Source organism: Lepidochelys kempii, chromosome 3 (assembly GCF_965140285.1).
Source record: "Lepidochelys kempii isolate rLepKem1 chromosome 3, rLepKem1.hap1, whole genome shotgun sequence".
Classification (NCBI taxonomy): domain Eukaryota; kingdom Metazoa; phylum Chordata; order Testudines; family Cheloniidae; genus Lepidochelys; species Lepidochelys kempii.
The window spans coordinates 32,444,905-32,468,198 of record NC_136382.1 but is presented as its reverse complement, the minus strand read 5'-3'; the positions used below and the strand labels follow the sequence as shown (position 1 = coordinate 32,468,198).

The 23,294-nt window shown below is 42.1% G+C and overlaps 2 protein-coding genes across 8 annotated transcripts in view; one reads left to right on the top strand and one right to left on the bottom strand.

Moving 5' to 3' along the window:
- Positions 1 to 2,869, bottom strand: part of ITGB1BP1 (integrin subunit beta 1 binding protein 1) — a 29,149-nt gene extending 26,280 nt beyond the window's left edge. Inside the window, exons 1-2 of one of the 5 annotated variants that reach the window (XM_073336068.1) lie at positions 2,700 to 2,869; positions 2,341 to 2,431 (exon numbers count right to left, since the gene is read on the bottom strand). The gene's annotated coding sequence lies outside the window, so the exon portion shown is untranslated. Of the gene's footprint in view, positions 1 to 2,331; positions 2,432 to 2,699 lie in introns of all 5 variants that reach the window. The other 4 variants (XM_073336067.1, XM_073336066.1, XM_073336071.1 and 1 more) reach the window with 4 other exon arrangements.
- Positions 2,870 to 2,916: 47 nt separating this feature from the next.
- Positions 2,917 to 23,294, top strand: part of CPSF3 (cleavage and polyadenylation specific factor 3) — a 55,828-nt gene continuing 35,450 nt past the window's right edge. Inside the window, exons 1-7 of one of the 3 annotated variants that reach the window (XM_073336052.1) lie at positions 2,976 to 3,060; positions 5,231 to 5,338; positions 9,618 to 9,681; positions 10,384 to 10,481; positions 13,783 to 13,911; positions 20,451 to 20,628; positions 22,776 to 22,865. In XM_073336052.1, the coding sequence (XP_073192153.1) occupies positions 9,679 to 9,681; positions 10,384 to 10,481; positions 13,783 to 13,911; positions 20,451 to 20,628; positions 22,776 to 22,865 (498 nt within the window). In that variant the 5' untranslated portion in view covers positions 2,976 to 3,060; positions 5,231 to 5,338; positions 9,618 to 9,678. Of the gene's footprint in view, positions 3,061 to 5,230; positions 5,339 to 9,617; positions 9,682 to 10,383; positions 10,482 to 13,782; positions 13,912 to 15,022; positions 17,060 to 20,450; positions 20,629 to 22,775; positions 22,866 to 23,294 lie in introns of those variants that run through there. The other 2 variants (XM_073336051.1, XM_073336053.2) reach the window with 2 other exon arrangements.

Here is a 23,294-nt window from a genome sequence, read left to right as displayed (position 1 = left end):
GGAGGTTAACTTGTTAGGTTTTCTGGAGACTAAACTATGATTTTTTTACATGTAACCATTTGTTTCCAATATTCTTATTCACTGTCATTGAATCTCTGATCTTTGATAATAAACTTATTCTTGTTTTCACTATAAATGTATCTAAGTGGCCTTACTTAGTGAAAAACCAGTGTTCAGGAAAGAGAAAGCTCTGCATCTCATGCACCATTTTTGTTCTTGGCACATCCAACCCAATTTGATGATCATATAACATCAGGGTTGGAAGGAACCTCAGGAGGTCATCTAGTCCAACCCCCTGCTCAAAGCAGGACCAATCCCCAATTTTTGCCCCAGATCCCTAAATGGCCCCCTCAAGGATTGAACTCACAACCCTGGGTTTAGCAGGCCAATGCTCAAACCACTGAGCTATCTCTCCCCCCTGCCCATCTAAAAGTTTACAGTGCAAGAAAAGTTTACCAGCAGGAACAAACATTCCTGTACTAAAATTCTAAACAACTGGCCTTAGCCTTATGCTGGAGGAGGCAACTTAATTAGAAAGTAGTGTCATTTGGGGCAGTATCTGTGCAAGGTCCCTCCAGAATACCATAACCCAGCTTCCACCCTCTAATACACTGTTTCTCAGGAAAGTCAAATTCAGCACACACAGAGTGTCTTATGCTTTAGGATTCAGTGAACTCTGGTGCTATGCTCTTGAAAGCATGTGCAATTTGCAATGAACACACAATCACAGTCCAAAATGTTAAAGAGGGGCATAGAGTTTTAGAAGGATTTAGACTGATTGAGACTAAACTATCTTTAGGCTATGTCTACACTACGCAGCTTTTAGCAACACACGGCTGTGCCCCTACAGCCGTGCTGCTAAAAGGCGTGCAGTGTAGCTACTGTTTGTCAGCAGAAGACAGCTCTCCTGCGGACAAAAAACTTCCACCCACAATGAGTGGTGGTAGCGTTGTCGGCAGGAGAGCAGTCCTGTCAACAAATCACTGTCCACACCAGTGCTTTTCCTTGACAAAACTTATCTTGGGGGGGTTAACACCTCTAAACGACAAAAGTTTTGTCATTCACTTGCCATTGTAGACAAAGCCTTAGTCTATTAACATTGTACACCAGAGTTCAGAGCATCATTGTCTTTTGCCATATTGTTAAAATTTCAGTGAAAAACTCATTTGTTATATGCAGTTTGTTATAAGCAGAACGTCTTTTGTTCTTGTAAACTGATTGATGACCTGTCAAAGGCACATTTTCCTCTATGAGGACAAAGTCTTTGACCATTCCAAAGTTTTAAGAAGCAGCCATTTGGGTAAGAGTGCAAAATTTCATCTAAAAATAGGTCTTAAACAGTAATCCAGTTCCTCACACTGATCTAAAAATGAATAAAATTTTATCAAGCCCCACTCCTTCTGCCTCCACAAACACAGATACACTTTTAGCTTAGAAGCAGGAGATATTTCAATCAAAGAGTTTTTCTCAAAATTTTAGGCACCTGAAAACAGAATTCGAGTTTGAGTGCTTCTCAACACTATAGATATTAGCTGAGTGATAGAAGAAGAAAAATTATTCATATACATATTTTCTACCACAGGTTTAATAAGGTCAATTGAAGGGGAAAAAATAAACTCTGCCAATTTCTTCTACAGTAGATACATTATGATAGAGTATCCTTTTCAGTGAGAAATATAATTTAAAGGAGAACCTCTTAAAACAAACTGAAATAAATAACTTCATGCAGCAGTTCCTGAAATGGCAAAAACACTGCTTACGTGATATTTTATTAGCCACAGTGAAGGATATGAGTAGGCATGGAAAGATTAGATTTTTACTGGTAAATGTTGATAAATGTCAATTTCACCATGCACACACAGAAATGGACAAAAATATTTCCATCAATAATTGAAATTTACGAAGTAAGACAAATGCTACTTGAATTTATTACAGGTTGATTTAAGGATATTTACTTTGTATATTTTGACATGTGATGCCAACAATTTGTATTAATAGTTGTAAAGCTTTAACTTTCTAAATCTCAATGTCTACTGTCATTAATTACTGACTGACACCTCTATTATCTGACCCCCATCTCTGGTTTCACCCCAAATGTGAACATTCAAATAAAAATACGGGGGGGGGGAGGGGGAGCATAAAATACAATTTTGTGAAAAATTTTAATTGACAAAAATCTTTAAAATGCTCACAATAAATATCAACACTATCCCTCTAAATTATAAACAAACAAAAATCTAATTTTGCCAAGCCTACATATGAGTGGCTGAAATTTGGCACAAAGAGGCCAAAGCTCAGGCCCTGCTCATGAATAGCACAAAAAGCGGTTACCAGCTGCACCTGGGAGCCTATGCGGGGCTTCAGTCACTTCTGTCTGTCTAGGTATTTTTCAGGGTGCGCACCGCCAAGATATCTGACTCCAGACTGGCTCCTTAAGAAACAAGAAAGATGGGGAACTCACACCCCCATCCTGCCATGGAGCCCTCCACCCCAGGCACGTCCCAGCTCTCGGCTTCTCTCCCCCCTCCCAGCCCCACACCCCGCTCCCGCCATGGACCCCTCCTCCCAGTGCTGGGATCTCCCCTCCACCCCAGATACGTCCTACCCCCGGCCTGCCACGGCCCCCTCCACCCCAGACGCCTCCCAGCGCTGAAGTCCCCTCATCCCCGGCCCCACCCGGAACGAGGATGGGGCCGCACCGGAAGGCAGGGCTCGCGCTCCTCACCGCAGCGGCCGCGCTCGGTACCCGCCGGGGACTCGCCTTCCGCCCCGCACCCGGCCCGCCTCCCCAACGCTCGCTGCCCCGGGAACGCGCGTCCGCCGGCCCCGGCCCGCGCGCAGGCGCCGTGACAGGGAGCGTGCGCGGCCCGGCTCCCCGGAAGCGGAGGGAGGAAGGTGTTTGCGGGAGGACCGGAAGTCGAGGCCGGGTGGGGGAGCCCCCGAGTCGCCGGTTGTTCGGCGTCGCTGCGCTCGCTCCTCCCTTTCCGGGATGTCGGCGAAGAGAAAAGCCGAGGCCATGATCCCGGCCGAGGAGAGCGACCAGCTGCTCATCCGGCCCCTGTGAGTGACGGCGGAGCAGTGGGGGGCTGGCGGGGCAGCGGCAGGGGCAGGAGGGAGCTGGGGCGCTTGGGGGCCAGTGGGAAGCTGGGGCACTGAAGTCCTTTCACACATAACCTGCACCAACATGGTGTGGCAGGCCTTAAGTTTGTGGCACCGCATTAGTGTCACGTTAATGTGTCTGCCACTCTGTGTGGAGTGACTGTCAGAAAAGGGGGCAGACCCCTTCCTCTCCCCCCCCCGCCCCCATTGGTGGTGTGTTCTCCAATTAGTTTTCTCCAAGCCAGTGACAAATGTGAACTCCTGCATCACTCTACCTGTCTTACCGTAGTAGCATCACAGACATTCCCCTTAAACTCTCCAGTCTATCTTGCCACCCAGACAAACTGGACTTAGTGAGAAAATGGTTACTTATGCCAAACATCACATCACATTTCGGTTGCTTCCAGTCCCAAGAGACCAGTCACTTCCTCCAGGTCACTTAGTATCCTAGACCTCACACAAAGGACTAGGTTGGTAGCCCATTCTATAGTGAACTAACTAAAGGTTTATTAGTTAAGAAAAGGAAATGAGAGTTATTAAGAGGTTAAAATAGGTAAAATATATTAACAGATGAGTCACAGTTTGTAATTCCAAATGGTGGCAGTGATGTAATAAACTGCCAGTTTACCAAAAGTCTTTTCAGGGTTCCCATATTGTCTCTGGGGATCTCTGGTTTGCGTCTGGTATACTTCCCTGGAAGAGTCCAAACAGTCCAGAGATATAGGTTCTTTCCTTGAGTACATACTTAAAGCTTCTTCTCACAGAAAACAAGCTGACAAGGTCACTACCCCCGTGGGCTTTTCCTTTGATCACAGAGAGTAAGGAATGCGTTTTGAGTCTTTAAGCTCCAGTTATCACACACAATGACCACTTGCTTTGAAATTAACACTTTTCTGATAAAATTCTTAATTTGTGTTCCACAAGGCTTCTTTCTCGTTTGATGGGTTATTTAGTTACAGGGTTCAGAGTAACAGCCGTGTTAGTCTGTATTCGCAAAAAGAAAAGGAGTACTTGTGGCACCTTAGAGACTAACCAATTTATTTGAGCATGAGCTTTCGTGAGCTACAGCTCGCACTGTAAATGATTGCTACTACACTATAGCATGATACAGCTAAGTGAAAACAACGCACATAACATTCCATTAGTTTTTATGAAGTTTAAACACCAAGTACATTCTTTAACAAAATCACTCTGAGCTATATTAATACACAAGTGAATTGGCTTGGGGCTCTGGCATGAGCTGGCACCTGGTTTGTCAGTGTCACAGTGTCTCCTTCATAATCTAGACTCCCAGGTGTTTCACTGCACAGATCCACTGAAATGTAACCATCGCTAAGGCTCCGTGTTTGTCCCGGAAGTCACAGATTCTACGGCCTCCGTGACTTCTGCAGCAGCCTGGTGCGGCTGGCCCAGGAGCTGCCTGAGCAGCTCAGGCAGCCCCTGGGCCTGTCACACTAGCTGCTGCTGGGGCAGTCTTGGGTCACCCCACCCCCCAGCAGCAGCAGTTTGGGTGTCTGTGGGGGGGTCTCAGGGCTGGGGATTGGGGTGTGGGGTGGTGCTTATCTGGGGGGAGCTCCCTGGAAGGGGGATAGGAACCCCTTCCTAGCTCTGCGTGCTGCCTCTGCCTGCAGGCACCACCCCCACAGCTCCCATTGGCTGCAGTTCCCAGCAAATGGGAGCTGCAGAACTGGGGCTTGGGGTGGAGCAGAGGCAGCACGTGGAGCTAAGAGCTGGGTAGGGAGCTGTCTATGACTTTAACTAAAAATACTCATGACTAAAACATAGCCTTAACTCTCACTGGTGTGTGAGCGCAGCAGCTACGCAAATAGCATGCTGTCCAGTGGTTGGGGAAAAGAGAGATTGAGGTAAGACTGTTGTATCAGACACAAGTTTAAAGAATCCATGACTCTTTTTAAAGTCCATGTAGAGGAGACAGCACCACTGTTTTTAAGGTCTCCTGTAAAAAGCCCACACACTAACTTCTGATCATGATGGTCCCTTCTGGCCTTATGGTCTGAGTCTGTGAACTTGTATGGGATTCACTTTTGAGGCTGATCCTGAGTGCTTCCTTGGAGACTCTTGCACCTTCAGGTGCCATTGTCTTCCTCACATTGGATCCTTTCTGTTTCAGATAAAAGACTTGTGTGCATAGTGTCAGGATTTTAAACTGGTGGCAAGGAGTCCTAAGGGTTTTGCACTGGTTGCTTAGACTTAGAAGACATCCCCTGCATATAATTTAGTCAGTATAATATTTTTTATTATGCTAATAAAATGTTTTCAATATATTATAAAATTAAATATGAGAATAAAAATAGAAATGATATAACTAAAGGAAAAGGCTGCAATATCAGCTTGGTGAGATTCTTGTCCATTTAAATGTAATAGGTCTGTGCAATGGATTTGTAATAAGATTCAAGTATGGATTAGATTTGATATAGCCCTTTGTGAGGTATTTTTTTAAACTTTTATAAAGCACAGCTTTCTTTCTTTATGCTTTATACATTTTGCTTTGAGCAATGCCAGAACATTTGAAGATGGGCAGTTGAACACCAACTGTGTATACTCTAAAGCCTTTTTTACACTACAAAGTTTTGTTAACAAAAGGCAGTTTTTGTCGACAAAACCGTGGAGGTGTATACACTATAATGCTCCTCCTGCTGACAAAACTCTCCTGCTTTGTCAACAAAATAAAACCACCTTGATGAAAGGTGTAGTGCTTTTTGCTGCAAAGTTAGAGCAACAGAGCATTAGTGTAGACACTGCATTTGTTATGTCGCCCTAAGTGGCCTCCAGGAGATATCCCACAATGCTCACCGTGACCGCTCTGCGCACTGTTTTGAACTTCGCTTCCCTGCATCCAGCTGCACACGTATGTGCCCCATCCCTTTCAAAGCCCTAGGAAGTTTTGAAATTCTTCAGCCTGGAGAGCTCACATAGCTACTGCCCAGCTGAGCATTGCTGGCTTCCCACAGCAAACACATTCCTGCTTGGACTATAGGGGTGGGGGTGGATCTCCTTCCTCTGTGGGAGAACTCTGAGGGAGTCACAGAATCAAAACATTAATGCAGAATCCTGCTCTCCCCAGGACTAGAACCAGAGCAGCAGGCAGAGGGCAACGGGGGAAAGACTGCTGTGCTGTGGAGAGTCGGGGAGGGAGAAGCGGGCTGATGTTGGGGTGTCCCTCTCCCCCCACCAGTGTACTGTTCTCCTCTGGGGTGGGGAGATAGGGGGATGCCAGCTGTCTGTGCACCAGCTTCTGCCTCAGGACTGGTTGCTTCTGGCTGCTGTCTGAACTTGGGCTTTGTCTACACTGGAACCTGAATGATAAAACTTTTGTCATTCAGAGGTGTAAAAAAACCACACCCCTGAACGACAAAAGTTTTGCCAACGAAAAGCGCTGATGTGAACAGTGTTTTGTCACAGGAGAGCTCTACTACCGACAAAGCTACTGCCGCTCGTTGGGGGTGGAAGTTTTTTGTCGGTGGGAGAGCTCTCTCTTGCCAACAAACAGCAGCTACACTGCATGCCTTTTAGCGGCACAGCTGTGTCACTAAAAGGTGCGTAGTGTTGACATAGCCTTAGAGTCAGCGTGCAGACACTCATTCTCCCCAGCACAGTCTGTCTCTCTCACATATACACACTCCTCCCCATGCACTCTCTGACACACTCCCCTAACACACACTCTGTCTGACTGTCTGTTGCTCTCTCATACTCTCCCCCCCCCCCCCCCCCGACCTTCTGTGGGCTTGTGTTAGTGTTCAGCAATGTCATTTTGGTCGTATTACCAAGTGCAACTTTAATAAGTGTTTAAAATGTGTTACTTTTCAGGCACACACAGCAATCATTAAAAGGTTCATAGCATGGTGCAAACAAACAATGTGAGGCTCAACACACTGCAGCAACACACATTACTGTAGCTTAGTGTTAATATGCTGCTTCAAAGCATCCCTCAGCCAAATAGCACCCCCATTGGGCTCCTCTTATAGCCTTGTCTTCATAATGAAGGATCCGTACTTTCTGACAGAGATGGCTGGGTTGCAGGTTACCAGAGCAGTTGAAAAGCAGCTAGCAATCTAGTAGGATACCCATGGAACGATTGGATTGCGAAACCCCTTATCATGTGATGCTGCACCTGCCTCCATGAGGCACTGCAAACCCTTCCCAGTTGGGTATTCCTGTTATCCATATAAACATCTGATCCCTTTAATCTTGCCTTTGGATAAGTGATTTCTACAGTGGTGTAACTGGATGACTTTAGATACATCAGGAAACCAGTGTATACTTTGTTTAGGCTCCCCCTTTGTAATGACTACATTAATATTGACACTTTAGTTTCTTTAGTAATAAATGAAGAAACAGAAAAAATGTTAGATAAATAATTCAAAACTTTTATTCTGTCTCCTAGCATTGCATGCTGAAAGTTTCAAAATACCGTAATTTAAATGGCCTTTCATAGTAAGGGAGTTAGGGCTGAGGTAACAGTAGAGAAGGAGCAGAGGGATAGGTTCCTCACCCCTACATGGTACTGTTGTCACCTGATTGTACTGAATTTAGTGGAGCATAAGGAGCTGTGCTCTCTGTTGCATCACCCTCTGAGAAGCTTGATGCTAACATCTTTCTTTATCAGTTTCTTTCTTCTTACTTGGCATCTATCAATTTTTATGCTCTGGAGGCTTGACCTATGCCACCAAATTGCAAAGATGAACTTGAGAGTAGATAAGTTAGGTCACTGCTAAATGACCTAAACTATATTTACTCATTTATCAGAACAAAGCATATGAATTATTAAAGCATGTGTGTTTACCAGTGTGGTGAACAAAATCTTTTGGAAATGAGTTAGCTTTCAAAACAGATGTTCTCAGCCCAGTCCTTTTTTGTCACAGATGAAAGCATTGCACATCGTTAGGGAAGTAAAATCGTAGCTGTGCAGGAAAAGAGGAAGTATTACTAACACACAGAGCCCTTTATCTTGGAATTTTCAAAGGCACCTCTCGCCACAATATCAAGCGTTTCAAAATTTTAAATTGCTTTTTACTAGAGTAAGCCTGTGTCAAGGGCTGATATATTAGTACAAATTATACTGAAATAGAAATGTCTCAGCCCATAAGAATGCAGGGAGGCTGTATAGCTGTGGATACTTAATGTTTAATTCCCACCACATTATGCAGTTCACTGCACTATGTTGTTTCATAGAGTTTAAGGCCAGAGGAGATCATCTAGTGTGGCCTGGATATCACAGATCACTAATTTTTAGCCAGAAACCTCTATATTAAGGCCAAGATTTTGTTTTGGGTGTGAGATTTGTAGAATGACTGAATGGTTATTTCTTCCCCATACAGTATGAAAATCTTTGACTGACCACCATTAGCCAATCAGAGTACTGGTATTTGCATAATTGCACAAGTTCTTTCTTATTGTCCTTGCTGTGAATATGCAAAACGTGAATCTGCTTGGGCTGTTGTAATTCCTGTCTTTGGGTTGGCTTCCTATTCAGAATTTTCAGGTTGCTTGTCATCAACAAATATACAACCTCTGTTCTTCACTTTTCTGACAGAAACAGAAAATCTCCCTGTACATGTGAATCTGAAGGGGGAGCGTGGGGAAGAACAGCATACCAAAAGCAAGGAGATGAGGGCTGATACTCCACTGAAAGGGAGAGTGGCTTTAAAACATGGTTTAAATCCCTGGATTCATTTTCCTCCTTCCTCTGATTTTTACCCCCTTTCTTTTATACAGATCACTGAGACTCGTGTTTCTATAATAATGGCCATGCATATGAGTGTTCATTGGCTTTTTTATGTTAGGGGAATCCTGTCTTTCCTTCCCTGACATAAAAACCTATTGCAGTTACTGAGGACAAGCACCTTACTTATCTGTAGGGAAGAAACTGAATGGCAGTGCGGAAAAGAGATAGTAAAAGGAAAAGCAAAAAGAGCTTAATTATTTGAAAACAATGTACCTTAGGGTGGTTTGACAATTGGTTTTGCTTTTTGTGTTTTTTCTCCTTTCACTGAAAATTTTGTGTCTAATAAAAAAAATCAGTATAATAACTTGCGGGCATTTCCTGTTAACTCTGAAATAATTCTGTGCTGGACTAATAGTATCTGATACCTTAAGTTCATTCAACCTAGGAAACAGTTGTTATATTGTAAATAGAAAGCACTGTCAAGTTATCAAAATATTTCAGGGGTCAGTTTGCTTTAAGCATGTAGATTGCTTTAGCCCATGTCTGCAACAAGCATTCACTTGCCATCCTAGAGAAAAGATACTAGTCCTTTCCCAAATTTATGTCTTCTGTGCTTTAGTCATGGACAGGATCTCAGTTTCATTGAATGAAATGTCACTGTTCAGTTTAAATAGTGATTGGCCTATCATTCTACATTTGGATTGTTAAACAGTAGAATGGTGAGTTCTGCAAATAGGCATCTAAGTGCATTTAAAACAGGGTTGTAGTTAACTGTATTTAGATAGGGTGGGTGGTTTTTTGTTTTTGCTAACTTTGTCATGTCCTTTCACAGAGGTGCTGGGCAAGAAGTAGGAAGATCATGCATTATTCTGGAGTTTAAAGGAAGAAAAATAATGGTAATTATTTGTATACACCTGAATTACCAGGATCTGTTGTAAAAAGCTATTGTGTGTTAAATCCAAGTTCCTCACAAAAGTCTGGTATCAATGACTGTCTTTCCCTAAACAGGCAAAGTCTCTGGTTCTCAAGAGCAATGTTACCTAGAGGATGTGCTATTATATGAGATTTTAATTTACTAACAAAAGATGTATATAAATCCTGAGAGAAAATTCAGGTATCTATTTATGTGTAAGTGTAGGTGATATGCTCACAGTCTACTTTTCAGTGGTGTCCAAGCCTAACCTTTACTTTGTTCACACAATTGTGTGTGTATGCACAGATGCTCTGTTTGCTTTTCCAGCATTAATGCCTGTGTGCTCAGGTGACAGAATCCACAGGTGAAAGGCTGTTTACCCATGCTCTCAACTGTTACTATTGGAAAAGTATGGCTGGAGGCTCGTGTAGGTACAAAATTGCACATGCAAAGGCTTATGTCTGAAAAATATGCTTTCAAAAGGCATTCAGTTTTCCACTGAAGATAAGTCACCTACACAGATACCGTAGAGGCTAGCTTGGAGTCTAATATATCACAATGTGTCAAAAACTGTGAATAAGCAAAATGAATTTTTCCCACTGACTTGTAACTGTGCCATAAATTTTTGTGTGTTTTTTTTATAGGTTTTTAGTAGGAGTTTTAATGGTTTTTCATCACTTTTCAGCTTGATTGTGGAATTCACCCTGGCCTAGAAGGAATGGATGCCCTTCCTTACATTGACTTGATAGATCCTGCTGAGATTGATCTCCTCTTAATCAGTCAGTAAGTTGCATTTAGAACAAGAATTAATGCTTGCTTTGAGTTCTTGCTCTAAGCAGTGTTGACTTCCAACTTTTAAGAAAGGATGGGGGCAGATGTCATCCAGATACTATTGGTGTGATGAAAAGACAGTAGTTCCCAATATTTTTGTAGTGTGAACTGTTGCATAATCTGTTGATTGCATATTGATTATATTACTGATTTAGTTTCCCCAACTAGCAGTCTGAAATTTGGCTGGTTCTTGTCCCAAAATCAGGCTCAGTATTATCAGAATTAGTGTTCAGTTGGGAGCCTTGACATGCACAGTTGCAATACTCTCATTTAGGAAATCACACTATATTTATAATAGTTTTATTAATACAGTTAGCAACTTCACAAACACTCCAACCCAACAAAGCAGTTAGAGATAATACAGAATGAGCTGAGCCATCCATAGGCTTACACCATCTCTTGCAAACAACCTGAAGTGTTAGTTATCTTTCTCATCTTTCCCCTCACCATCGTCAGTGGTTGCCATCCTGACATCTCCCCAGGTACAGAAGCCAGGATACAGCTTTTATAATATGTTCTATTGAGACCCCTATGCTTAATGCGTGTTCAATAGGGGTTTCAGTCCCTTTTCCTTATTTGTAGTTCCTCTCCCTACTGATATTGGGGTGCCCTTCTCTCATAGGTTATTAATCTTTTTACATTAAGCTTGTTAGCATATGTCAATTAGTTACCATGGCATTCTTGTGATCAGACATCTGCTGATGTCCCCAACTAAAAATATTCCAAGCTGGTATAAACTAGCATCTTGTGATTACCTATCAGCAGTTTAGTCATTACAGCATTCCATCTTATGATATTTTATGATCTAGGGTTACTCTTGGTTAGCTACTTATGCTAAGGCCTTTTGGGCCTTATGCCTTAATTGGTTTAGCTAAATTTTTGTCTTACAGGCCTTGAGGCCTGCAGGCTTATTGTTTTATTGCCTTAATTTATACCTGTGGCTAACCTAGCAAATACCTATAGGCTACAAAACTATTTCTTAATGTCATAGAATCATAGAATATCAGGGTTGGAAGGGACCCCAGAAGGTCATCTAGTCCAACCCCCTGCTCAAAGCAGGACCAATTCCCAGTTAAATCATCCCAGCCAGGGCTTTGTCAAGCCTGACCTTAAAAACCTCTAAGGAAGGAGATTCTACCACCTCCCTAGGTAACGCATTCCAGTGTTTCACCACCCTCTTAGTGAAAAAGTTTTTCCTAATATCCAATCTAAACCTTCCCCACTGCAACATAGCCCTCCTCCATGCCCATTGTGACCTCGTGGCCACACACCCCTTCCTTTTGTGATCACATAAATCACTGTAAAAAGAACAGGAGTACTTGTGGCACCTTAGAGACTAACAAATTTATTAGAACATAAGCTTTCGTGGGCTACAGCCCACTTCATCAGATGCATAATGTCAACTTCAGCAATTGTTTATGTGGAAAAGAAATATTAGGAAAGTATTTATTGTATTTGTAGCTGTCTTTAATGGGCGTTGGATCAGGAGTTGAGAAGGCACCGGTTGACTTAAATGGGTCTTGGATTGGGCTGATAATATGACTTAGCAGCTGGAAACAAGGAGAGCCAGCCCTGTATGACCAGTTAGTTCTCCATGGACCACCAGTGCCCCACAGACCAGAGTCTGAGAAATGCTGATACAGGGGTTACAGAGGCATTCACTCAGATACTTTATGTAATTAAGATTCACTTGTTGCACCTTTATCTCAAAACCACTGTTTTAAAATTAGTATCATTAGTAGGAGTGACCAATTTGTTATCTAGTATGCTACTAAAAACATATTTTAGTGGTTCACGTCTAATCTGTGGTGGCCCCTGTGCCAACTTTGGGGCTACTGCTATTAGCTTTATTCTGTCATCCGTAGTGTGTGAGTGAGTGAGTGAGATAGATATTCATTCTCTTACCTGCCATTATCAGTCCTTTTTCTTTAGATGCAAAAAACCCGTAATTGTGAGGTTCTATAATAAAATTTCATCAATAAATGCAGACGTTAAAATGCAAAAGTTAACTTTTCTCTATTCCATTTTAATATATCAATCTTAATATCTTGGAATATACAGAATGCATAATTCAGCCCAGTTAACATTGATGATTAAAACCTAATTTCCTGATTTTTTGTAACATAGCATTAATGTGGTAAATTAGTGAATGGTTTGGCATTTAAAAAAGACTATTGAAATCCTACTCAGAGTAGGTATCAATGGTTCACTGTCAAACTGAGATGTTGCATCTAATGGGGTCCTGCAGGGGTCAGTCCTGGGTCCAGTACTAGTCAATATCTCATGACTTGGATAATGAATTGGAGAGTATACTTATAAAATTTGCAGATGACACCAAGCTGGGAGGGGTCGCAAGCACTCTGGAGGGCAGGATTAGAATTGAAAATGACCATGACAAAATGGAAGATTGGTCTGAAAGCAACAAGATGGAAATTCAATAAAGACAAGTGCAAAGTACTACACTTAGGAAAGAAAAATCAAATGCAAAATCCCAAATTGGGAATAACTGGCTAGGCAGTAGTACTGCTGAAAAGGGTCTTGGGGATTACAGGGGATCAGAAATTTAACAGGAGTGATTCAAGTGTGAAAAAGACTAATATTATTCATGGGGTATATTTAATAGGAGTGTTGCATGTTAGAGATGGAAGGTAATTGTCCTGCTGTACTAGGCACTGGTGAGGCCTCAGCTGGAGCACTATGTCCAATTCCTGACATCATACTTTAGGAAAGATGTAGACAAACTGGAAAGAGTCCAGAGGAGAGCAACAAAAATGATAAAAAATTTAGCAAACCTGAGATATGAGGAAAAAACAGACATCTGTAGTCTTGAGAAAAGAAGACTGCGGGAGGGGGGAATCTGATAATAGTCTTCGAATATATTAAGTGCTGTTATAGAAAGAAATGTGATCAATTGTTCTCCATGCCTATGAAGGTAGGACAAAAAGTAACCAGTTTAATCTGCATCAAGGGAGAGTTAGGTTAGATAGTAGGGAAAAAATTCTAACTATATGGGTAGTTAAATTCTGGAATAGGCTTCCAAGTAAGGTTGTGGAATCCCCATTATTGGAGGCTTTTTAGAACAGGTTAGACAAACGACTCTCAGGGATGATCTAGCTTTACTTAGTCCTGCCTCAGTGTAGGGGGCTGGACTTGATGACCTCCCAAGGTCTCTCCCAAACCTACATTTCTATGGTTCTGTGATTTGTATTATGTGATATTAATGTATTAACTGTATTCATTTGTCTATTTTAAGTTTCCATTTGGATCACTGTGGGGCTTTACCATGGTTTCTGCAGAAGACCAGTTTTAAAGGAAGAACATTTATGACTCATGCTACAAAAGCTATTTACAGGTGGCTTCTTTCAGATTACGTCAAGGTTAGGTAAGTTGACACACTGATTGTTTTTATAACTCCCTCCTGAATTATTGCTCCTGTCTGTCCAGTGGGGGAAGAGTGTGGGAAATGATGCAATGACTTGGGGGGCTTTGAATGCACTTTCTTATATCTTATATTTTTAAAAGACCACTGTCAGTTTAACAATCATATGTAAATTTCTTTAAAAGTTCACTTACTTAGGTTACTAATAACATTTAATTTAGAGCATTAAAAATGAAGAAAAATACATCTAATTTACTTTCATTTGTCATGTTTACTTTTTGCTTTTCCTGAAGCTCTGATAATGGAAGTAGACAAGTCAATTTCACTTTTTGGGAATTTTGTTTTTGTTTTGTTTTGTTTTAAAAACCCACAAAGATCAAATTGTGGAAACACAAGTTTTTGGAAACATTTCCTTTGGTCTTATAAGATGGTTTGTATCGAACCTCAACTTTTTTTGGTCCAAATTTGAACCTTTAGGCTCCTTTCATGGTTTGAGATTAACAGTGAGCATGGCATTATATTTATTATATTAAATTATATATTTCAAATGTTAACTATATTGGTATTGTGTTCAAGTATATAGGATAGTTCCTTTTGGTCTAACTCCCATTTCCCAAACATATATTGCCTGAACTGTGTGTTGGGTGAGTTTATTAGTAGGTAAGTCTATAGTTTATTTTTGCTCTCTTCCAGAGGCATCCATTACCTGAAAGGTCAAACAGTAATTGTCCGTTTGCATTATTGTAATAGTTATTATATAATGTCAAATGTAAACATTAATAGAGATGAGGTTGTGTCCCCGACCAGTATGCAAAATTTTAGGATGCTTTGCATGCATAAACATGTTAAGTGGATGTAGTAGGGGAGTTTGTGGAAGCAAAGTATTTGTTTGCAGAAAACCTTAAGCACCTTCTTGCCTGAAGGAGGTAATATAGCAGTTTTAAAAAATTTGGATTTATCTCTTGGTGGCAAGAAAAGATGGGAAAGAGTTACAAACTTTGGAAAAGTGGTCCTGCAATCCTTGTCTAATACACTCTGAGCCCCACCTCCTGTAGGGACAGCTTGTGAGTCACCTAAGTGGAATACATGTCTGCATTGACTCGAAGAGGAAACTCTTATTTATTGTAACTGTAGTTCTTTGAGAGGTGATGCTGACATGTATTCCACAAAACCACCCTCTGTCCCTTCTGCACTGGAGTTTAGTCTCTGGATATTCAGTACAAAGGAACTCAGGGGTGGGGGTGGTGTCAGGACAGGCACCACTTCATGTAGCCAGGGAACGGGCTATGGCCACAAGGCATGAACGCCACCCCTGCAGGTACTGCTAAGTAAAATTCTCTGACTCCAGTACCCTGGGTGCACGCACAGTGAAGTGGAATACAAGTTTGCACAACATCTCAAAGAACTACAGTTACTGTAAGTAACAATTTCTTCTGCCTAAGAGGCCACTAAGGGTTTTGTAGCCTGCTCCTTGATCTGTTCCAGGGTGGGAACCTCTGATGATTTGTAGGCTTCCAGAATACAGAGTCTAATCAACCTAATGATGGAGGATTTGGAAGCTCTGAGTCCCTAGCACTTTGAGTGGAAGGACATGAAAAGGGAGCCTGATCTTCTTGTAAAGTCTATATGCTTGAGAGATTTTTTTTCTGTGGTCTTCTAACATATAAGGAGTGCCAGGCCTTTTCAGTTGGCTGTTGTGGTTTTGTACAAAACAAAGGAAGTATGAGCTCTTAAAGTGTGGAAGGAGGAATTTACCTTAGAAAGGATTCTGATTCCCCCTTTAGATATGTGTCTGTTGTCAGGCTATCTGACTGAACCAGGACCTGGGTCCCCCTTAGGGTGAGCTGGAACCTTCGCAGAGCTAGCTTGACCACTCTCAGTTCTAGGAGGTTTAACCTATGAGCCTTTCCCTCCTGGTTTCCAAGGCCCTTGGATGTTGGGTCTCTAGGTGAGCTCCCAAGCCCTCCAGGCTGGCATCTGTTGTGAGGACTGAAGGATCTGGACAGCAGATGGACATATCGTCTTGGACTCACCACCCGTGTAAGGCGTTGTACACCTGTGTCGGTACCTGTACTTGATCTTTCATTTGTTCCAGACCCTTAGTATAAAGGCTTGAAAAGATGTCTGAACTGTGACTGTGCCCAGGAAGTGATCCCTATGCACGAGACCTAGAGTCCTAGCAGTTGGCAGTATAATTCTATGGTGGGTCTCCTGTGGCTCTGGAGGAAGATGATAATTCCTGGATTTCCTGAAACCTTTCTAATGATGGGTAGATTCTTGCTATCGAGGTAGCTATTTCTGCTGCTAGGTCGTTTATTCTGGTGGACGGAACTAGGGAACTTTTCTTGGCCTTGATGAGTAAGCCATGCACCTGGAGGAGACCTGATTAGCTGAATATACAGTCTTTATTCACAGACAGGGAGATCCCTTGGCTGTTTATAAAGTTCCTTTTTACTTCCAAGTGGTTTTGATTGTTTGAAGTTGTCTTTGATAGTTTTCCATTGAGTATTCTGAGATGCAGTAAGGGTAGACAATTAAACCTTGTAGTTCATCACTAGCTGATCAGGGAGAGGTGAAAACTCCCTCAAACTTGAATGGGCCAGCACTGGGATATATGATTCCTGGTGACTAACTTTTATTCCAAGACGATAAGGTATAATTTTCAGTATAGTTACATTATTTCTTAAATATTACACTTGCACAAATTTTGCAGTGATTATGAGAATTGATAAGTTACAGGCTTTTAGGAGAGATCTGACATGCTGCTTTTCATAGATAAATACCATGGAAATGATATATTAGGTGTAGTGAGTTTGTTAGGTCTGAGATGGGAGTTGCTTATAAAGAGCGGTGTATGTTGGCACCGGTGGGCCTCTATGTCCCAAGTAGAACCAGAAGAACATTTATTTTGGGAAACCCCCTTTAACATGGCTATATCCAGAAGATGAGACATTTCATTCTGGATCAGATTGTGTTTTACTGCATTGTTGGAATTAGGTGATTGGATGAAGAACCATTGGACTGGAGCCCACAGTTTGAGGGAATATCCCTGGCTCACTATCTTCCTCACTCATTTTTCTGTGGTTGATGAGCCATTCCTCTAGGAAATGCTTCAGTTCTGGACGGAGGCCTACACAATCTCGGTCATAAAGTAAGTTGGATGGGTGAGGGGCCAAGGTCCCTCTGGGCTTCCCCTTGGATCTCGATTCTCCTTTTTTTCCCTTGGAGAATCTGTTGTCTCTTTGGTGGTACTGGTGTGGTTGTCCCTTCACTGTTACAAAGAGCAAAAGGAGTGCATGTGTCTGAAAGCCAATTAATGTACTCTCTCCTTAGGGCACTTAGTGGGGCAGGGTGAGATTTTGCCACACTGTCAGCCACCACCTTCTCCAGCCTTTCTCCAAAAATGAGGGAGTCTGTCAACTTGGCCACGCACAGAACTGCCTAGAGTGAGTGTCCACCTTCCAGGCACAGAGCCCTAGGTGGCATCTAGATACACTGAAAGCCATGGCTCGGACTGAGATCCTCATTGCATCTGTTGAGGCATCAGCTACAAAAGCTGTTGCTAGGGAGACTTTCTTTAAAATTGAACCAAAGTCAGGGTGATCTCTTCCTTTAAGTGTTTTGAGATCTTCCAGCTAGGAAAGAGATGCTCCTGCAAAGCAGAGAACTGCCAGAGACACTCGGACGGTGGTGGGGGAGTCCTCAAAGTCATTTTTGAGAGTAGCCTCCATCTTTCTGTCTGTGGTGTCCTTAGTATAGAACACCCTCTCTAAGGCCTGGGCTACACTGGGGTGGGGGGTGGGGTTTTCGAACTAAATACGCAACTTCAGCTATTCTATTCGCGTAGCTGAAGTCGAAGTATCTTAGTTCGTATCTGGAAGTATCTGGCCGTCCTCACGGCAGTGAATTGACCTCAGTGGCTCCCCCGTCGACTCTGCTTACTCCTTCTGCCAAGGTGGAGTGCAGGTATCGATTCAGGGATTGATTTACCGTGTCTAGATGAGACGTGATAAATCAATCCCCGATAGACCGATCACTACGCGCCATCCGAAGGATAGTGAAGACGTACCCTTAGGGAATAACCATGTCCCTGGTGAGGGACCCTGTGGCGGGTCAGCGTTTGGTATCAGGAATAGATCCCTTTTGGTTCTTGAATGTTATGGAGCCTGAAGTTGCTCTTGTTAATGCGCTTGCCTTATAAGGCTTTTTCCACTCATCCCTAATCACTTTCTTGAAGGAGGAGTGAAGGGGTATCACCACCTCAGGAGTGGATTTGGTGGGAACCTATTTACTCTGAGGTTTACTCTCAAGAGCCTGCTCAGGTTGGATTTGAATCATGGAAACAACCTTGTTGCACATAGCTTGAAATTTCTCAGGGGAGAAAAAACTTGGCTGCATTTTCCACCAATCCTGTTCACATTCAGAGCGAGACAGTTCAGTTCCCTTAGTCAAGTTGTTGGCGTCCTCATCGGTTTTTGAAGCCTCTCCCTCCTCTGCACAGGGGTTCCTGGTCCATTCTTCCCCCATTGGAGTTGCGACTGCCTAGGTGGGTTGGGGACCCCACCTGCCTGTTTGACTTGCAGCCCCAGGGCTGGTTGGCTGTGTGCAAGCTGTGCACAACTCACTATCTGCCAAAACTAGGAGATTCACAAATAGAACACTGCTTGGATCTAATCTGGTGTTTTCTTAGCTGCTCTGCCATGCCTTCAAGGGGCAGAGGAGGTGAGCAGGGCAATGCTACAGCAGAGGCTTAGAGAGAATTAAATCCTGAGGGAGGAGGACCAATGTCGGAGAGGGAAAACGTTGCTCCCCTCTGCTCAAAAACTGAGCAGAAACAGCTCAAATTGAAAAAGAGCAGGAGCAATAGCAATCACTACTGTCCGCTGCCATAGAGGCAGAGAAACTGGTGGCAAGTGAGAGCAAAGAGAGTGTGGCCAAAGCGTGGTGCCAAACTGCTGGTCTGCCTCCATGAAGTTGCAGACAGAGGAGAGCAGCCCTGATGCCCAGGATTGTGGGAGAACACTGGGCTGCTTGGTTACATGCCTATATTTGTTCCTCCTTTCTTCATTATTCTTCTGTATTTTGGGAGAGGGGCCATCCTTTTTGTACGACGTTTGAGCCCTGAGCATAATTTGGGAGTTCCACAAATATTAATTGTACATTTTACAATTTCACCAGATAGTTTAATTTTAAAACACAAAAGGTCAGTTAAAAGGAAAAAAGGTTAATGGACCAGTGTATTATTAGAGAGAAGGTGTGTGAGGTAATATCTTTTATCTTCTGTTGGTGAGAGGTCAGATACAGTATCTCTATCACTCCTAATCCTCAAAGGAAACCTGCACAACACTTTCGGAAGACTAGGCTGGGAGCTTAAATTCATAACTCTGCGAGACACTAGAAATCATGGCCTGAATAGAGATGCTGGATTTATGGCTTATTGCAACAATCTGTAACCCACTAGTCCCTTCCTCTTTATCTTATGACTGCAGGGGTACTAACAAAAATAGCTTTGAGCCACTCTACCTTAGGGCAGGTCTACACTACAGCGGGATCGACACTCTGAGATCGATCCACCGGCAGTCCATTTCGCAGGTCTAGTAAAGACCTCTCCAGTCGACCCCTGTACTCTACCCCAACAAGAAGAGTAAGGTAAGTCGATGGGAGTTTCTCTGCCGTCGACTTACCGCGGTAATGTAGACATAGCTCACATTCCAAGGCACCATTCTAAGGCTAACTGTAGTAGGAAGAGAGCCTAAAACACTAACCACTGATGCTAAACAATCTGTTCCACCTTGCATTTTGCTGTGAAGCTTGGAGAACCTTTTCTAGCCCTGTATGAAGAGCTCTGTGTGGCTCAAAAGCTTGTCTTCCTCGCCAACAGAGGTTGGTCCAATAAAAGATATTTCTTCACCCATGGTCTCCAATATCCTGGGACTGACACAGCTACAACTATGTTGCATACAGTGTATTATGAATCATAAGAGTAATAGTATACATTTGTTTTTACATGAATGACAGAATCTGAATCTGGGAAATACGTCATAATTAACGTATGCTAACTATCCTTCATATAGATTTAGCTCAGCAGTATGTGGTATCCCTCTCCACACTGGGATCAGATGTATGATAGATATAGCTATCATTAAGTGTAGTTTTTGCTAACAGGCATAGGCAGGCTTTTTTGTGTGAGAACTGTGTTATGATCTGGTTACTACAGCAGGCTATAAATTATTTTTTTATTATTTGTATTAAAGTAGTGCCCATTGGGAACCCATTGTGTTGGTAGTACAAGACACTGCCTTGCATGAAAAAGAAAGTCTAAGGTGGCCTTTCTGAAAATATTACCTGTTCATACTGGTTAGGGAAATTGTGTTAGAAACCATGGCTCTAGCTGGTTCAATATTTAATTTGGAAGGAATCTGCAGTTTTGAACGGGGATCTTAGGTGGAGTTACAAAATCTATCAAAGGAGCACATCTGTAATTATTCTGTAACATAAACCAGTGAAACTTGCTGATACTTAGCCATTTCATTTTTATACAGCAATATTTCAGCAGATGACATGCTGTATACGGAGACAGATCTGGAAGAAAGCATGGACAAAATTGAAACCATCAACTTTCATGAAGTAAAAGAGGTGGCAGGAATCAAGTTCTGGTGTTACCATGCGGGCCATGTCCTGGGAGCAGCCATGTTTATGATTGAAATAGCTGGTGTGAAGGTATTTTTTTAGTATAGAGCAGTAACACCTTGTCAAAAAAATTTATTATTAGTTTTTAAGCATTGGCAATGTGTTCAGAGCTGAAAATTTGAAAACAGGCAAGGAACCCCAAATCAAACACCCTGGAAGACCCAGTAGGAGGCTTTGTCTTCAAATATTATTTTTAATCAGTTATAGCAGGTGAGTGACAGCAGTTTTATTTAAGTGAGATATTATATGTGGGCTTTATGGAAGAGGTGAATTTTAAGTATATGATCTAAGCTTGGAATTACTTAGCACAGAGATTACCAAAATGTGGTCTGCTGAGAGCTGGCTGGTAACCTGTTGCTAGCTGTCCTTGCATCCAGTAGTTAAATTGCATTAAAAGGCAACTTAATCCATAATTACTTTACTTTCCTATGTCTGTCTGTCTATCTAGGAACTTAACTAGCCTCCATCATTATAGTGCCTCACATTAATTATTTAATCTTCACAACACCCTTGTGAGGTAGGGAAATATTCTTTTTCCCATTTTTATGTACAGGGAGCTGAAGCACAGAAAAATTTAATAATTTGTCCAAGCTTATACAACAAGTCTGTGGAAGAATCAGGTGTCAGACACAGATTTGTGAATTCCAGTTCAGTATCTGGACAGGAAAACCAGTCTTCCTCCCTATAAGCAATTTCTAAAATGTCCACAGGCACACTAAGAGGTGATCACAAATCGGGAAGGTGGGAAGATGGTGATCCACAAGATAATTTCTCTATTAAGATATCGTTTACATTATGAAAGTTTGAAAACCTCTGGCTTAGCAAGATTCAGAAAGGGTTAAGAACATATATTGAGAAGACTCTAGTTCAGTGGTTCCCAAGCTTGTTCCACCGCTTGTGCAGGGAAAGCCCTTGGCGGGCAGCGCCTGTTTGTTTACCTGCCGCGTCCGCAGGTTCGGCCGATTGCAGCTCCCAGTGGCCGCCATTCACTGCTCCAGGCCAATGGGAGCTGCTGGAAGCAGCACGGGCTGCCGCTGCTTCCAGCAGCTCCCATTGGCCTGGAGCAGCGAACCGTGACCACTGGGAGCCGCGATCGGCCGAACCTGCGGACGCAGCAGGTAAACAAACAGGTGCTGCCCACCAGGGGCTTTCCCTGCACAAGTGGCAGAACAAGTTTGCGAACCACTGCTCTAGTTAAATAGCTAGAATAAAAATTAGAACAGGTATTGGTCTTCTTGCTGATCATCACTTGGTAGCGGGAAGAAACAGCCTTTCTTCTCTGTTGTGTGTATTGCTCAAATTATTATTTTTTTATGTGCATTATGTTCTGTGCTTTCTCTTGAAGCATGTGGTATCGGCTACAGGATAGCAAGCTACACAGACCATTTATCTTTTCCACTGCTGGTCATCTGTGTTCTTATTCAGATTTTGAGCATGATTTATATGTAAACTCTCTTCAAATGAGTGATTGTAGGATACAGCATGTTGAAATTTTGAAGGGCAAATCCTGTAATTCACTCTATTTGGGGCTCAATTTGCCCTTCACTATGCACTTAAGAATTGATCTGAGAGTGACCAATGTGTTGGAAAGCAGGATAAAGACCTTACAGAAAGCATTTTAAATTATGGGTTTTCCTTTAAAAATAAGTGTGCAGTTTTCTCAGTTTAAAGTAATAATGTGGAAATATCAGAGTCTTTAGTACAACATAATCTAATTAAACTAGTTCCGTTTGATAGTTGTTCATTGTGCTGATATTCTCAAATGGAAGCTCTTGAGTTTACTTTCTTGCATCCATCAAATAGTGTATTTTTTTAAACGATCTTAATGGCTTGTGTACTCGTGCAAAACTCTAAAAATGTCACTTTTGTAACAGAAAGGAGGAACTACAAAAATATTGATACTTATGTTTATAGCTGCTTATATATACTGCTTGAAATCTTTCAGTCATTGCAATTAGGATTTGTTTATTGTATTCATAATGAAACCTATAAGCACAATGTATTTATCAAAGCATTCTTCAATACAGGTACATTTGAACCTTTTATTATAAATCCATGAACATTAGCTTTGCTAAAATATTAAACTTTTCCTCTACAAAACATGTTGTTAATATCTTTTTGCTGACTTAGTCATTCTGTCTAATTACAGGTCAAATATTTTTCTTTCTCTATCACAGCTTTTATATACAGGTGATTTCTCAAGACAGGAAGACAGACACTTGATGGCAGCTGAGATTCCTAATATTAAACCTGATATTCTTATCATTGTAAGTTTCACACTGATTTTTTTTAAATTAGTAGTTGGGAGTGTCTAGAAGGAATTACTAAGATCTGAAGTGCGTGTCAGAATAAAGGTAGAAGCTCGATGGTGACATGTAACTTTAGCAATGTGCATTATGTGTCCCTTACAGCCAGGCTAAAGGGGAAATCAGTACAGTATTTAGCATATAATAACTTCTGTATAGTGTGTTTCAGGCCAGTCTCAAAACACTGTCCAAAGCTCTATGTCACTTCTCTAACCTGTGTAAGCCCCAATTTTGTCCCAGAGGTGTGTCCAGAAACCTGCTAGAACAGGAGTAGCACAAGAAGGAAGTAATTCCAGCCACAATGGTTGAAGCTACATCAGGGAATATGGGCAGGACACAGGTTAATGCCCCTTTTCTTGCAAGAAGTGTTGAGGGACTTTTAGCAAATAC